At 38.9% G+C, this 13,131-nt stretch overlaps 1 protein-coding gene across 1 annotated transcript in view; it reads right to left on the bottom strand.

The window, feature by feature from the left end:
* Window positions 1-1,745: 1,745 nt before the first annotated feature.
* Window positions 1,746-13,131, bottom strand: part of ULK2 (unc-51 like autophagy activating kinase 2) — a 39,777-nt gene continuing 28,391 nt past the window's right edge. Inside the window, exons 18-28 of the mRNA XM_035560876.2 lie at window positions 12,755-12,835; window positions 10,679-10,965; window positions 10,359-10,552; window positions 9,738-9,847; window positions 8,716-8,868; window positions 7,774-7,982; window positions 6,300-6,478; window positions 5,269-5,387; window positions 4,750-4,907; window positions 3,697-3,832; window positions 1,746-3,594 (exon numbers count right to left, since the gene is read on the bottom strand). Coding sequence (XP_035416769.1) covers window positions 3,527-3,594; window positions 3,697-3,832; window positions 4,750-4,907; window positions 5,269-5,387; window positions 6,300-6,478; window positions 7,774-7,982; window positions 8,716-8,868; window positions 9,738-9,847; window positions 10,359-10,552; window positions 10,679-10,965; window positions 12,755-12,835 — 1,694 coding nt within the window. The 3' untranslated portion in view covers window positions 1,746-3,526. The remainder of the gene's footprint in view (window positions 3,595-3,696; window positions 3,833-4,749; window positions 4,908-5,268; window positions 5,388-6,299; window positions 6,479-7,773; window positions 7,983-8,715; window positions 8,869-9,737; window positions 9,848-10,358; window positions 10,553-10,678; window positions 10,966-12,754; window positions 12,836-13,131) is intronic.

Below are 13,131 nucleotides of genomic sequence, written 5' to 3'. Positions count from 1 at the left end.
GCAGATGACAAAAAGTCAAAGGATCAAAATTAAAAAACAATCAAACCAAACAAACAAAAACAGAAGAAGCAGCATGAGTCAAACAAGAGGCAGGTCACAAGCCAGATCACAAGTCAGCCTGTCTGAATTTCAAAGCCTCAACAAGCTCTGAAACCAAGTGTCCAGCTTTACTTGATCTACAGGAAGGAGAAAGCTTCCCTTTTCAGTGCCCCTGGACTGTACACTGCACAGTGCTGTGGTACCAATGGATCACAACAATTACTGCCTCTGAACCCATAAGGTGACAACAGGAATATCTTGATGTTGCTGGATAAAGTAGCAAGAGCAATGCAGAACCTAGCGAGTCCCAGGACCAACAACTCACATCTCAACTGAAAAATGTTTCTTAAGTAATTTGTAATAGATCAGCTGTGAGTTACATCAACTAGATTTCATCCTCTGTATCAGAGGAAAGGTCAAGAATTAGTCTTCTTGCATATAAAAAGCAGCAAACGTCAGAATCAAGCTACATTTTAGATTTCTCAGTCAATTGTACACATTATGGAGAAAGTGAAAATATGGAAGTACAGAAGAACATGGCGCTCTCGAGTAGATGCTAGAGTTGAACTAGAAAAGCGGTACATCAAGTATCTCCTTTCAAGTTCTATCTTTCAAAAGGCTAAAAAACAACAACAAAAAACAACAACAACAACAACAACAAAAAAAAAAACAAGCACCTGCTGTTCAGTGTGGAGAGCTGAAGACAGAGGACAGCTTCAGGATCTCTTTGGAATGAGCTTATGCAGAAAGACAGGCCATGAGCATTGGCCTCCTGCTGAAGACAGCGAGCAAGAATAGCCCTTTTCTTCTCCTGTTTGCACAGCTGTAGTCTCACTGGCAGGAGTGAGGAGAATGAACTCGAATCCTGAGGGGAAAAAAAAGAAAACCAATAAAAAAATCATGAGGCTGCTTTTCCCAAGAACTATCTCCTAGACTTGTGCGTTAAGGCTTTCACTGTGTTCCTAGATTCATGTTCAGATATTTCATTAGCATTCCCTGCTCACTCACTCCTCATCTTTTATTATGTGCCAGTCATAAGCGCAGGTTTTATTTTTTTAATAAAATGGAAAAAAATGATAGTACAACTAAGAAATACAACAGCTGTATACCAGCTATCACAGCACACCTCAGCTGGGGAGAGGATATTAGCTACAAGCTGGAGGAAACCTGCTTTTTGTAAGGCTTGGACAGAAATTGTAACTTACTGCGATTTTTTTTTCTATCACTATTTATTTATTTTTAGTTCTATACGTGCTGTTTTGGCAGCCCAGTCAGCTCCTCTTTGCTAGAGGCAACAAACAAGCACCTTGCTGAAAGAATGTACAACTGTTACCTAAGAACCTACTTAACATATTTGTTTTCAAAGCTGTTTTAAAAAAAAAACACAAACAAAAAAACAAGACAAAAAACCAACCACCACCAAACCCCACAAACAAAAAACCTCACGACAAACAACAAAGCAAGGTAAACTGTTTTCCCAAAGCAACTGAAAACAAACTCGGGGACACTTTGTGCCAGGGTTATCCAGAGATAATGAGCTCATTGCCCCATCGCCATGAGGTGAGCATCTCTTGACCCAAGTAGATTCAGCTTCCAGGCAACATTCAGCAATTGATTTAATGAGCCAAGTACAGACCGTTGGTTTTGTTCCCCCCCCGAATTAACACCACTGATCTTTGGTTACAGACACACACAAACTCGACTTTACCATAGAAACACTTCTAGTGTCAGTATTTATTTTACCTTAATATACATTTATACAGGCCATAATAAAAAGGCTATTACACAACAGTTCAGTGAGTTATTACCTAGTTTCAAGAATAATGCATGCAATTACAAAGGAGAGGTAGAAACACCGTATTAAAGACCTAAAAATACAAACATTATATAAACAAACACTTTCAAATTAACTGTTGGAATTTCATACAGATAAATAAGGTAAAAAGTACATTACTCTGTCAAAGTAAAGGAAACACATGGTTATCCGAACACTGAAAGAGTATTTTGATGTGTAAGCCCTGTACAACTTTGTCAAATAGTTCAGACCACTGTGTTTAAGAGGATTAAAATGATTTTGTCCTGGAGAATGGTTTATTCAAGTATTCAAGCAGTTGAGTAACAAAAAAGTCCCAAAAATAAAGTAAAGGAACCATTTCCAGAGAAGCTGATCTGCTTAAATACTTTGCAAATCGCTGTCCTGATAATCTCATGGGATGCTTGAAATGATAATGCCTATAAGGCTAAATGAAGCTTCCCACCTCTCCCCCAAAATGCACACAAAATAATCCTGATTCTTCACACACACTGTGTAGATATTCTACATCAATTTATCAGCATCTCAAATCCCAACATTATTTTCTGGTTTTGCGTGGTTCCTTGCAGAACCTCTCAGTTTACAGTATTTCTTGTAATACTGCCCAAGAAGCAAGACTACTGAGAACTGTCATTACACCCCTAGAGACTGCAGGCATTAATGCACATTTCGCATGCACAACAAAAGATGCAACCAAATCTATATAAAAAGCAAACAACCAGCAACTCAACATTGCTATCACTGAGAAAGTCCAGAGCAGTAGTTACTCAAGTATTAGACAAATAGGTATAAAATGGAAAGGTTCACATGAATACAAGTTTTTACAGTTTGTTTGAAAGTCTTCTAGAAGCTACATTTGAAATTCTGGAAAGAATTTTATGTACACTGAAATGAAATTCAGCCAAGTCCATTGTGCCTTCTCTCTCTCTTTTTTTTTTTTAATATAGTTCTTCAAAAATGAATATACAGTTGCTTTAGTAAATTAGTGCAAAACAAAGTGTTTTGGAAGAAGATCTTCAAATTGTATCCACATCAGCTGAAAACCCACTGAGGATTTTGCACAGATGGAGCGCAATTTCTTCCATTACCATTTTCCCCCCCAATAAAAGAACACTTTCTCACCATCCCTTCACAAGACAAGCTGAGCCATGTTTACAACATGCAAGCTCAGATACAAGCCAGCTTAACCCCAAAAGCTTTGAACAGCACTTGCACATGGTTAGGGCTTCCCAGATTCAGTCAGATACATTTTACTGACTATTTTAAAACTTTTTTTTCCACAAACTTTTGAGGGACTCTTCTGAGGGAAATGTCTTTTTGTACCTGATGCAGAAGGATCCAGTCTCTATAGACCTCATGAGGAAAAAAAACCCTGATCATTCAAGTCAAAACACACGTACAAGGATCTGTTTGAAATGTGAAGACAGATTCTTTTAAATTCTGTTGCTAGGAAGAAAAAGGAGCTGCTGGATCTGTAAGGCAAGTTTTCTACAAATGTACTTTTGGAATTTCTCCTCTTTGAGTATGCTGCTGTTTCTTTGGTAGTCACCACAGAAATGTAAGAATCATCTTCCACGTGGGGCAGAACAAGGACAACAATTAAGCTGTAGTGAAAAAGTGCAGTATCACTGAAGTGGTCCCTTATGTTCACACCATCTGGTCCTTGGGATATTCCTACTGCTCATATACAGCCACTGTGCTATAGCAAAGTGCAGAAAGCCTTCGCTCGATGCTAGACTTATCTGAAAACAGAAAGGTCAAAAACAGGAAAAAAGTGATGAATTCAGTGTTATAATTAAATTCTGTATAATTTTCGATATTTTCATCATTCAGCATAAACTTACACTTGTGTACATTTTCTATATCTGCAGGGTCTTGCAGTATTTTAGTCAGTCCTTCCAGCAGCAAGGCTGCTTTGTGGTATCGATATGTAATATCTTCAGTTTGCTGAAACATCTCATCTAGAGCTGCTGACTGAACCTGGAATCATTCAGTAGATTCAGTTACATAAATTGCTTTAGGCAACTACTGAAATGAAAAATTCAGAATGGATTATATTAAAGTGCCATTAATAAACTATTTTTGAGCCTTAATTAAGCTGATCTGTTTTTATGACAATAAGACAACAAAATGCAGTCAGAAAACAGAGCCCCTGTGCTGTATTAGCAAAGGATGTTCTGCACATAAGCTGTAAAAGCACTTTTTGATCTTGTGTGTTTATGTGTTACAACGTATTTTGAAATTACAACAATGTATGAATAAGTATACTCATTCTCATACCTATATTCTCTTGTAAAGAAGTCAAATTAATTGTGCAAGACCACACCATTATCAGGGTTAAGCACAATATTTGCTGGTACCTTTTTTGTGACACCTATGGTAAAAAAAGACTTCCCTCTCAACAAAAAAAGCTTTTAAGTTTCTAGTATGCTTATTGTACCTGCTCTCTGGCAGATATAAAGTTTCTCAATTACATAAAAAAGCTTCCACATGTTTGGTGCCATATTTGCTTTGTATGAACAAGGCCGGTGTTCCTCAAATTGACCTGATGGACTGAGAAAGTTTCTTCTGTTGTTTCTGTGCTTTAGTAAACCATACTGGATAGTATGTCAGCACACCGGGCACTTTTAGAGGCTGCGTGGCTTAGGAGTTCATTTCCTAGTGTTTATGTATCAAATGTGCTGATGGAGGGGAAATACCCCTGAGGAACAGTATCTGCTTTAGCCACAGTTAAGGGAGGGCAGGACGGAAAGTGAAAGACTAACAAAAATTACTATGAACAGAAATCTGGAAACATACATTTTATTTTCTGGTTATGAATAAGAGGTATGTGAGAAAAGGAATCAATGTGTTATTGATCTCAATGTCCTATCATTTAGGTAAAAGGAGTGACTTACCATTTCTACAGCACAGCTGTAAATGAGTTTCTCTGCAGTTACACTGTTGATTTCATCAATGAATCTCTGCTTATCCGAAAAGAAACGATTCAACTTTTCTGTCAGTTTCTTGCACATGCTGATACAGAATTTGTATCTCTCATTGAGGCTTTTCACAACTGGGAAAAAAAAAAAAAAAGAAATTAAACAACAATAACAAAACCACAAACAGCTTAAGTACAACTTCCCCAATGCTAGGCAAAATTAATCTGTTTAATCTTGTGTTTCTAATGTTTACTTACTCTGCTACTAGTACGAATGAAGTATCAAATATATCAAATCTTAATGCTTCAAATTAAAAATCATCCATTTCTTAACAGTTGCTAGTTGTATCTTTGTTTACTATCAGAATTGTGCAACTGTACAGATCTACAATGCTCTTGTACAGAAGACACAAAAATGCTGCAACTTCAGCTTTTTGAGTGACATATAACTAAAGAAAATTCACAAGCCAAGAAAATGAGATTATATTGCACCTACCTTGCTTAACAGCAGTGGATGGGTTCAGTTTCCCTGATTTGACCTGTGCTTTGGCAAGATGCAGAGAAGATGCCAGTAACTGGGCTGCTTTCATATACAGCACAAGCTGCTCTACTTGTCTGGGGAAAAATAGGTGTAATTATATATCAAAAAACCTCTCTCAAACACATCCAAGCCTTAGGCAAACACCACTTTTTATCACAATCCTACACAAGACCCAGCAGCAGCAGAAAAAACAGATGTTTTAAATGTAACTCCACCCCTCCTTTCCCTCCACAAACACCCTGTGTCACGGGTTGAGAGTACATCTGCACATCCAGTAATTGCAGCAGCAAATACAAACTGCTTTAACGTAGACATTTTTAAAAGGAACCCTTCTTCGAGGGGACTGAATGCCTGAGGTCAAGGTCTTACCACAAGCAACTGGCTGTGCTTTTCTTGCAGTGTCATTTCCTATGCCCCCAGTATTCTCACAGTTGTGAAAAGCAAACATTTTGCAGGGATTTTTTTTTCTTTTTCTTTTTTTTTTTCCCAGAAAGGCAGAAAGTAGAACTGCCCTTCTCTACTGCTCCAAATTTCTCCTATTTCTCCTTGTTTCTGATTTTGTATTAGGTCTGATTTGCTACACTGATTAAAGGTCAAAGTTGGACACTCCTTCCCAACCTCCACCTCAGTGCTGCTGCTACAGCCTGGTCAACAGGATCACAGAGGACTTGGATTTGAAACAAGATGGTACACAGATTTCTAGGTTCAGAAAAAAACTACTTCAACACAAGTTTGCAATCCTCGCCACTTTCCCCAGCTTATGTGGCAGGCCAGAAAACATGGTCCTCATCTATCTATTAGCATATCTCTCTCTATCCTTTGCTGTACCTTTCTCATGTCTTCACTTGTTAAAAATGTATTCCTAAATAACATTCTATGTAGTAAATAATCACTCCAAACAAAAAGAGGGCATAGGTTGTCCAAAAACATTTTTGATGCATCTGGTTTTTACTAATTCTCTTGATACTATTTGACCACATACTTACCCCCACTCTTTGCTTAGTTGGCTAATCTGATCAACAACTATGCTCTCTTGGATTTGGTACAGTGATACTGCAGAAGTACACAGGTCTGGGTTCCCTCCCCGTACTGCTGTCAGATCCAGAACACATTCTGTAAATGTCAGCATCATGTTCAGATGACGCAGTGTATCTGTATGTTCTCTCTGTCAGAGGAAAAGGAGATGACAATTTAACCACTATAAGCCATAAGGCAAACAAGTACACTTAAAATTCTTTTTAAGCACTCGAGGATTTTTTGATATGTTAATTTTATGCAGAAATCGCATAGTAGAGTCAGCACTAGAGACTGCAGAACCAAATGGATCCAAAAGGATCAACAGATATTAATTGGTTCTTTCCTAATGATTTCAAGATACTGTAAGCTTATACTTCAGAGTCTTTCGACAAAGCCAAAGGAACTGGGACATGGACTTCTATGTTTGTTGAAACCTGAGCAACTAGGGGAATCACAAGTGAGACGTATTACTCGTTATTATATTATCAGCAACCCAGAAATATGCTTGGTACTCATATGAGAAGCCAGGAGGAATGTTTGGCTTTTATTATATAACAGACTTAATACCTACAAAAGAACTGATCTGAAGCTTCATGCTTATCTGCTTCATTCCAGTTTACACTTAGATCTAGAATTAAATTCTGTTGAAAGGTGGCTGTTGCCAAAGTTTGCCTTTTAAACCAAACAACTTAAACTGGAGTTAACAACTCACTGGTTGTTGGTGACTAAAACAGACACTACATGCATAGTCCCTGCTCAGAAAGAATATCAGTCTTCAAAACTAAACAAACACATCTTAGCAATATTTATAATCTTTTCATTAGTAATGCAGGTCTAAATAAATTTTAAACTCTATCTGTGGGAAGAATACAGTGCACTGTCAAACATTCATGTTATAACATATAGATTCAATAAGTAACCAAACACCTTCCAGCTAGATGTGAATGAGAGAACAGAACAGCAATCTGCCTTGAGAAATTTATAGTCCAACGATAGCATTCTGGTGAAGGACCACACCAACGTGTTTTTAAAGCACCACTCCTCCACACATTTAAAAAAATATAGGACACTCTTCCCACAAGTAGGATTTAATGTCATCTACTGACTGCGAAGAAGCAGTTAAATACAATGCCTAGAACGACATTGCTTCTGTCAGCACCCACGTCCAAAATCTTGGCATTAAAACAGAGGCCTCTTTGGAAGGCTCTGGTGAACAAAAGCAGTCATGTTCCTTTGGTTACCTATTCATATACAAGAAATGCCAGGAATAACTATCAAAGAGAAACGGTCACATTTGCTACAGGGATATTTTCAAGGTCTTAAAAAGGAATATCTGAGATAGTGAAGAGGAAACTACCAAGTGCGCTGAGCAGTCCTGTTTTTACCATGTCTCTGTTTTAGCAGCATTAAACATTATAAAACATTAAATTATTTTTTTTATACCTCCATTAAAGTTTCCTCAGGCAATTCGGGAGCTTCAAAAGTGATAAAGCCCTCTAAGCTGGGAGGCGAAGTACCATAAGGCATGTACTTCAGACTTGGAGCTGCCTCGGCTCCCGGAGGAGAAGAACCCATATAAATACCAGGAGGGGAGCCCATATATACACGGCCACTAGTAGAGCAGAGAGACCCTCCAGAACTGTTTGATCCAACTACAAGAAAAATAACACACACATTCAGTCTAATAGGTTGTTCCATTTTGTAGCTCTGGGGCTGCACATGATAGCAAGTGACAAATCAGTAATCACCACAGATTCACTCCTGGGAGGATCTCTTCTTTGCTCCTTGCACGACTCTGTAGAGAATGCAAGGGCTGCACCTTAATACAGCGACGATTTATAAAACAGATTTTGGAAACTGGCTGACAAGGATTCCAAGGCAGGCAGCCCAATAGGACAGACCAAAGGTTGTGCTATAGTTCACAAAAGCACACTGCTGCAAATATAGACTCCTGCTCATCCTGAGCAGATGCAGGCATTTACCTTGGGATCTTTGATATTTGACAATGTAGCCAACATGCTAAAATGCAGTCAGCTCATTTTGGATGTTGCTTCTGGTAAAATGCATAACAGTGGACAAAAATGCAGAATAAGAGATCTAATTGTTCCTCTCCACCTTTGTCATAGGTGCTGTTAAATCTCCCTATGGTGGAGCAAAACAGTGTACACAAGATGTTATACACTGCTGGACAGTAAATCAGTGCCTCTGGCCTTCTCTTTAGTAGAGAAAAGGCAGAACTCCAGGATTTATCTCAACTTTACAAAGCACTTTTTTGTATGGGCTAGAGGACCTACTGTGCATGGCAGCAAGCAGATTACCATCTCAAGAAGTGGGCAAGCCTGAATATTGTTTGATAGCAGTCCAGAGCTGCCAGGGAAGTCTTACCTGAGGTGGTTCTTGTTCTGAGGACCATATGGGTGCAGGTAGGAGGGGTGGCACTGCTTGGAGGAGACCCAACGGTAAACATGACAGCTCGAGAACTTGCCCCACTTCCCATGGAAGGAGGTGCCACTGCAATTCCATAGGCCCCTGCTGGAGCTGGAAGATAAAATTTTCACACGTTAGTCCCTATTGCATACAGTCATACCATTTTGTAATTATATGCAGCAAACTGGAGTACTGCAACACAACATGCTTTGATGTAAGTCCAAGAATAGTTGTAAGTTCTGACAACAAATAAAACAAGCTGAGTGGACAATCTTGGCGATACAAAAAAAGAACCAAGATGCGGCCTGCATACATCTTTTTATTTTCCATCTCTCTACCCCTACCTAAAGAAAAACAACAGGGGCTCTCTCTGAGAGCCTGAGAACAACATCAGTCCTTCAGCAAAAGACAAAACAGAAAAATTCTAAATGCAGACCATGGCAGGTCTGAAGGCTAAAGACTAGCCCTGTCTGCAGAACTTCTTCCATCTGCTCAAAAACAAGGTGAGAACTCCTGTTGGCCACTTGTGGCAAGGCAGTAACTGTGGGGGAGGAGGAGGAAGAGGAAAAAAAAAGTTGAAAAAAATGAACATGAAAAACGTAGAAAAAATGAACATGAAAGAAGTCATCACATAAGCTGACTTTCAGATGAAAACGAGCTGGAATTTTGAAATGAAACAGCCACAAATGTGGTATTAAAAAAAAAAACAACACACACACAAAACCCTCTAGCTACTATAGGCAGCAGCGATGTTCCTGTATTTAGCACAGAGATACTTTCCCGTCTCACTTATTTTTAAAGCTATGTTAAGGAACTGGAACATATTCCCTTAAAGATAATTTAAAAAAGGCTTCTGTACTGACACTAAAAATTATTGCAACCAACTACTGAAGTTGGAAGCAGAACAAGATCTAGATGGCACTCCATAAAAAAAAACCTAGCACATAAAGTCCAGTTGAATGTATCAGTCTGTTCCTTACCTGTATCCATTGGTCGCTCTGTATTGAGGCTGTCTGTACTGCCTTGATATAACTGGCCGCCAAGGGTAGTCTTTACTTGTTGATCTGAGAGCTTCCCGGTACTAACAGATCTAGACAGGAAAACATGAATGCACAACAAGATTTTTCAGTAAGTTCCTCCTATCTAACTCACAGCAGAGGCTGGCTTTCAGATTCTTGGTATTATATTGGTTATAAAGAATTCTTCAAGAGAAGTACAAAAAGCCTTGAAATCTCACTGTTCATCATGGCCCTATTGAAACAGGGCCAACCATAAAGGGACCTTTTTCCCTTAAACATTTATATTACAAATTTTGCCATATACATTTTGAAGCAAAACTGAACAGGCTTCACAGAGGCAATGAGACTTCCTTATTCAGATAACCAAAACAACAGGGAACTAGACAGCAACACAAAGTGCTTCAGGAAGTCCGTGCTATATTTATACACAGTACTGAGAGTTTGTTATGTACAATAAACATCAGCATATCCTCACAGCTCATTTGCTGCATGCTCTGCCCCTCCAAATTGCTGTGTGAAACGTACATTCTTCTGCCAAGTTACCTACCCAGTTTTCCAGGTCATAAATGCTACAATGCCTACCTGCCGAATGTAGCTTTACTGTGCTGCTCTCCTGCTTGCTTTTCACTTCCTTGCGTCAAGTGGAAATGTGTGAAATCCCTTGGTTCGCTGATGTCTTTAGGCTGCAGTGGTGCATCTACAGACCCTTGGCGATTAGCCAGAGCCAGCAAGTTTGAGGATGCTTGTGTTTTAGGTATTTTGAAAGGAGCTGTAGCCTTAAAGAAACAAAAAACAAGAACATATATAAAAAATAAGGTTAGCACCCAAAAATATTCTTGAGAATGGTTTCAGACAATGTATTACCACTTCACATTTTACAGACATTGGTAAACTTAACAGACCTTAGTAGGAGAGCCAATGATCGTTGGTAATGGAGTTTTGAACAGCCAGTCTGAACTCCTAGGTGACGATCCCATATGTTTGGTAGGTGATGTTCCCAGACTACCTGGCCTACTTGGTTGTGGAGAATGACTGTATCCATACCCAGCATAAGATGGGCATACTGGGTCTGAATGCTGCTTTCTGAGCTTCTGCTTGTTTTGGTAAATATCTGTGAGAGTTGGAGCACTTTGCAACCTAGCTCCCATCAAAAGTGACTGTGGAGACTGAGATGGTGGTATCGGAGAACCTGTAAGGACAAAAAACAATCAAGTAAAATGCTACTTGCAGTGCTTGGAAATGTAGCAATGAAACCCAAAACACTAGAGATCAATGTTAATCTGTAAACAGATGGGGCTGCAGTACTGTGAGATATGTTTGATCATCAACTCACTAGATGGCAAAGAGAATGGATTTAGCATGTCGGCTATTTGGACTAAGGCTACATACACTGATGAGATGATGCTTGTGTTCAAGCTGCCAAAAAGGAAAGATTTCAGGGTGACAGCTGTACTGGCAGCTGCAGTACTTCTGGCAACCTGCATCAAGACAAATAAAGTATTTGGATTCAGCAGGAATGGCATAAACAATACTGAAATTTCAAGTGCAGCCACCAAGACTCTAGGTTGAATAGAGGTTCTCAAGTACTGGAATTATATTCCTGCAAACAGCAATATGAATGCAACGTTGCATGTTAACGACTTGTTTTGTTTGTAATAAGTTAATCTGCAGGCTGAAAAGACAGCTCCTCTCATGGCTTTTGCAAGAAAAGTACGTATTAAAAAACAGAAAAATATTTATATATATTCAGATGAAACAGTTTGGGATCATTACTTAGGGCAGTCATTTATTTTTAGTCTGTCAGAACATGTTTTTCAAAAGTTCATTATGTACAAAGGAAGTCCACACTTGAATATGAACTCAAAATTTCTCCTAAAGCACAAAGTCTTGGAAGAGCTATAAACAGTCATTTAAGCAGAGGGCTTTAGACAAACATCTCCTATGAACATCTCACCTACTCTGAGATACCGTTCCTCTTTCAAAATAAGGAACCTGAAATTTGATTAAGTGGTCTCTTCTCTGTGATAGTTTTATTTTTCATAATGAGGAACTGTGCAAAGTTACAAACACCATGCAAGACTTCAGTTTTGTAGACACAGCTTCCCAGATAAAACGTGTATCTTTGTAACATCAAAGAACTGACACTGAAGTGACAATTTCACTCACCTTTAAAAAAATGGCAAAACTTAAAATAAACTATTCTAACTAGTTTTTCCCTAAGCTGTGCTGTAACTTAGTATATAAGATTCCTAAGAGCTGGCCAAGGCAATCTTTTGATATCAGTTCCATTTCATAAATGTATGCTTTAAAAACCATCGTAAACTTCTTGCAGTTTGCTCAGTAAAGTGCCCAGCTGTTAAGACACATCTTCCAGCCTTCTTAGGCCTGTGTTTTTCTAGTTAGACTTTGAATAAGAGCCACTTCATCTTGATTCCATTCCTCTCCATTTCAACAATGTGCTATAGAGTAGCCTTTCTGCCTGCAGCTCCAACAGAGTACTCGTCTATTCCTCACTAAATTCCCAGCTGAGAATTTGCCTGTTTGAAATCAGTCTACTTGTCTGTCTCATAGCATTGAAACCTGTCATTTCAGAAAGCAGTCTTAAATTTCTTTGGTGGTTGTTCTATTGTCAGCACCACCACTGGGAAGGGTTCTCAATCCAAAGTTTCTTCCCTGTTGTCACTGACAGCAAGAGTAACTCAACTCATTCAGAAGCTACATTAAGACAGACATCCTAGAAAATCTCAGTACAGATTATCTCGCTTCACCCAGAAGCAAAGAACTTCCCATATCCATTTAAATGCTGAAAAACAGACATGCTGCAATTTGTGATATTTTACAAATAGAAATACCACTGCAGTCGTTTGAAATTTAGAAACAAAGTAGGAATAGAATGCAGGAAACAGATGAAGTCAAACATTCAGAACTCTGCAGAAGCTTTACCAAAATCATACTGGTTACTTTGTCCAGTCTCTCACCTGAGAAGTTTCTGCTCCTCGATTCATGCCCTTGAAGCTGTCCACAACAACAGTGTCCAAGCTGCTCAGGTATTGTTCCAACTAAGCAAATAAAATCAAAACGTGAATTTATGCTTTATACTTCATCCACAAATGAAGGTGAAGGAAAATAAAACCTATTTATCTTACTTCTACCAGCCATTTTAACAGAAATGGATTGCTGTAAATGTGACTGCTTGAGTGTAAGAAAATCTTTGCAGAGGGATCTGGATAAGTTAGATCAATGGGCTGAGTCCAATTGTGTGACATTCAACAAGGGTGTCGGGTCTTGCATTTAGGTCATAACAACCCAATGCAGTAGTATCGGCTTGGGGAGGAGTGGCCGGAAAGCTGCCCAG

This window comes from Cygnus atratus, chromosome 20 (assembly GCF_013377495.2).
Source record: "Cygnus atratus isolate AKBS03 ecotype Queensland, Australia chromosome 20, CAtr_DNAZoo_HiC_assembly, whole genome shotgun sequence".
In the NCBI taxonomy this organism is placed as follows: domain Eukaryota; kingdom Metazoa; phylum Chordata; class Aves; order Anseriformes; family Anatidae; genus Cygnus; species Cygnus atratus.
Note: the sequence above shows the minus strand (reverse complement) of the source record. Positions and strands in the feature narration are given on the sequence as shown.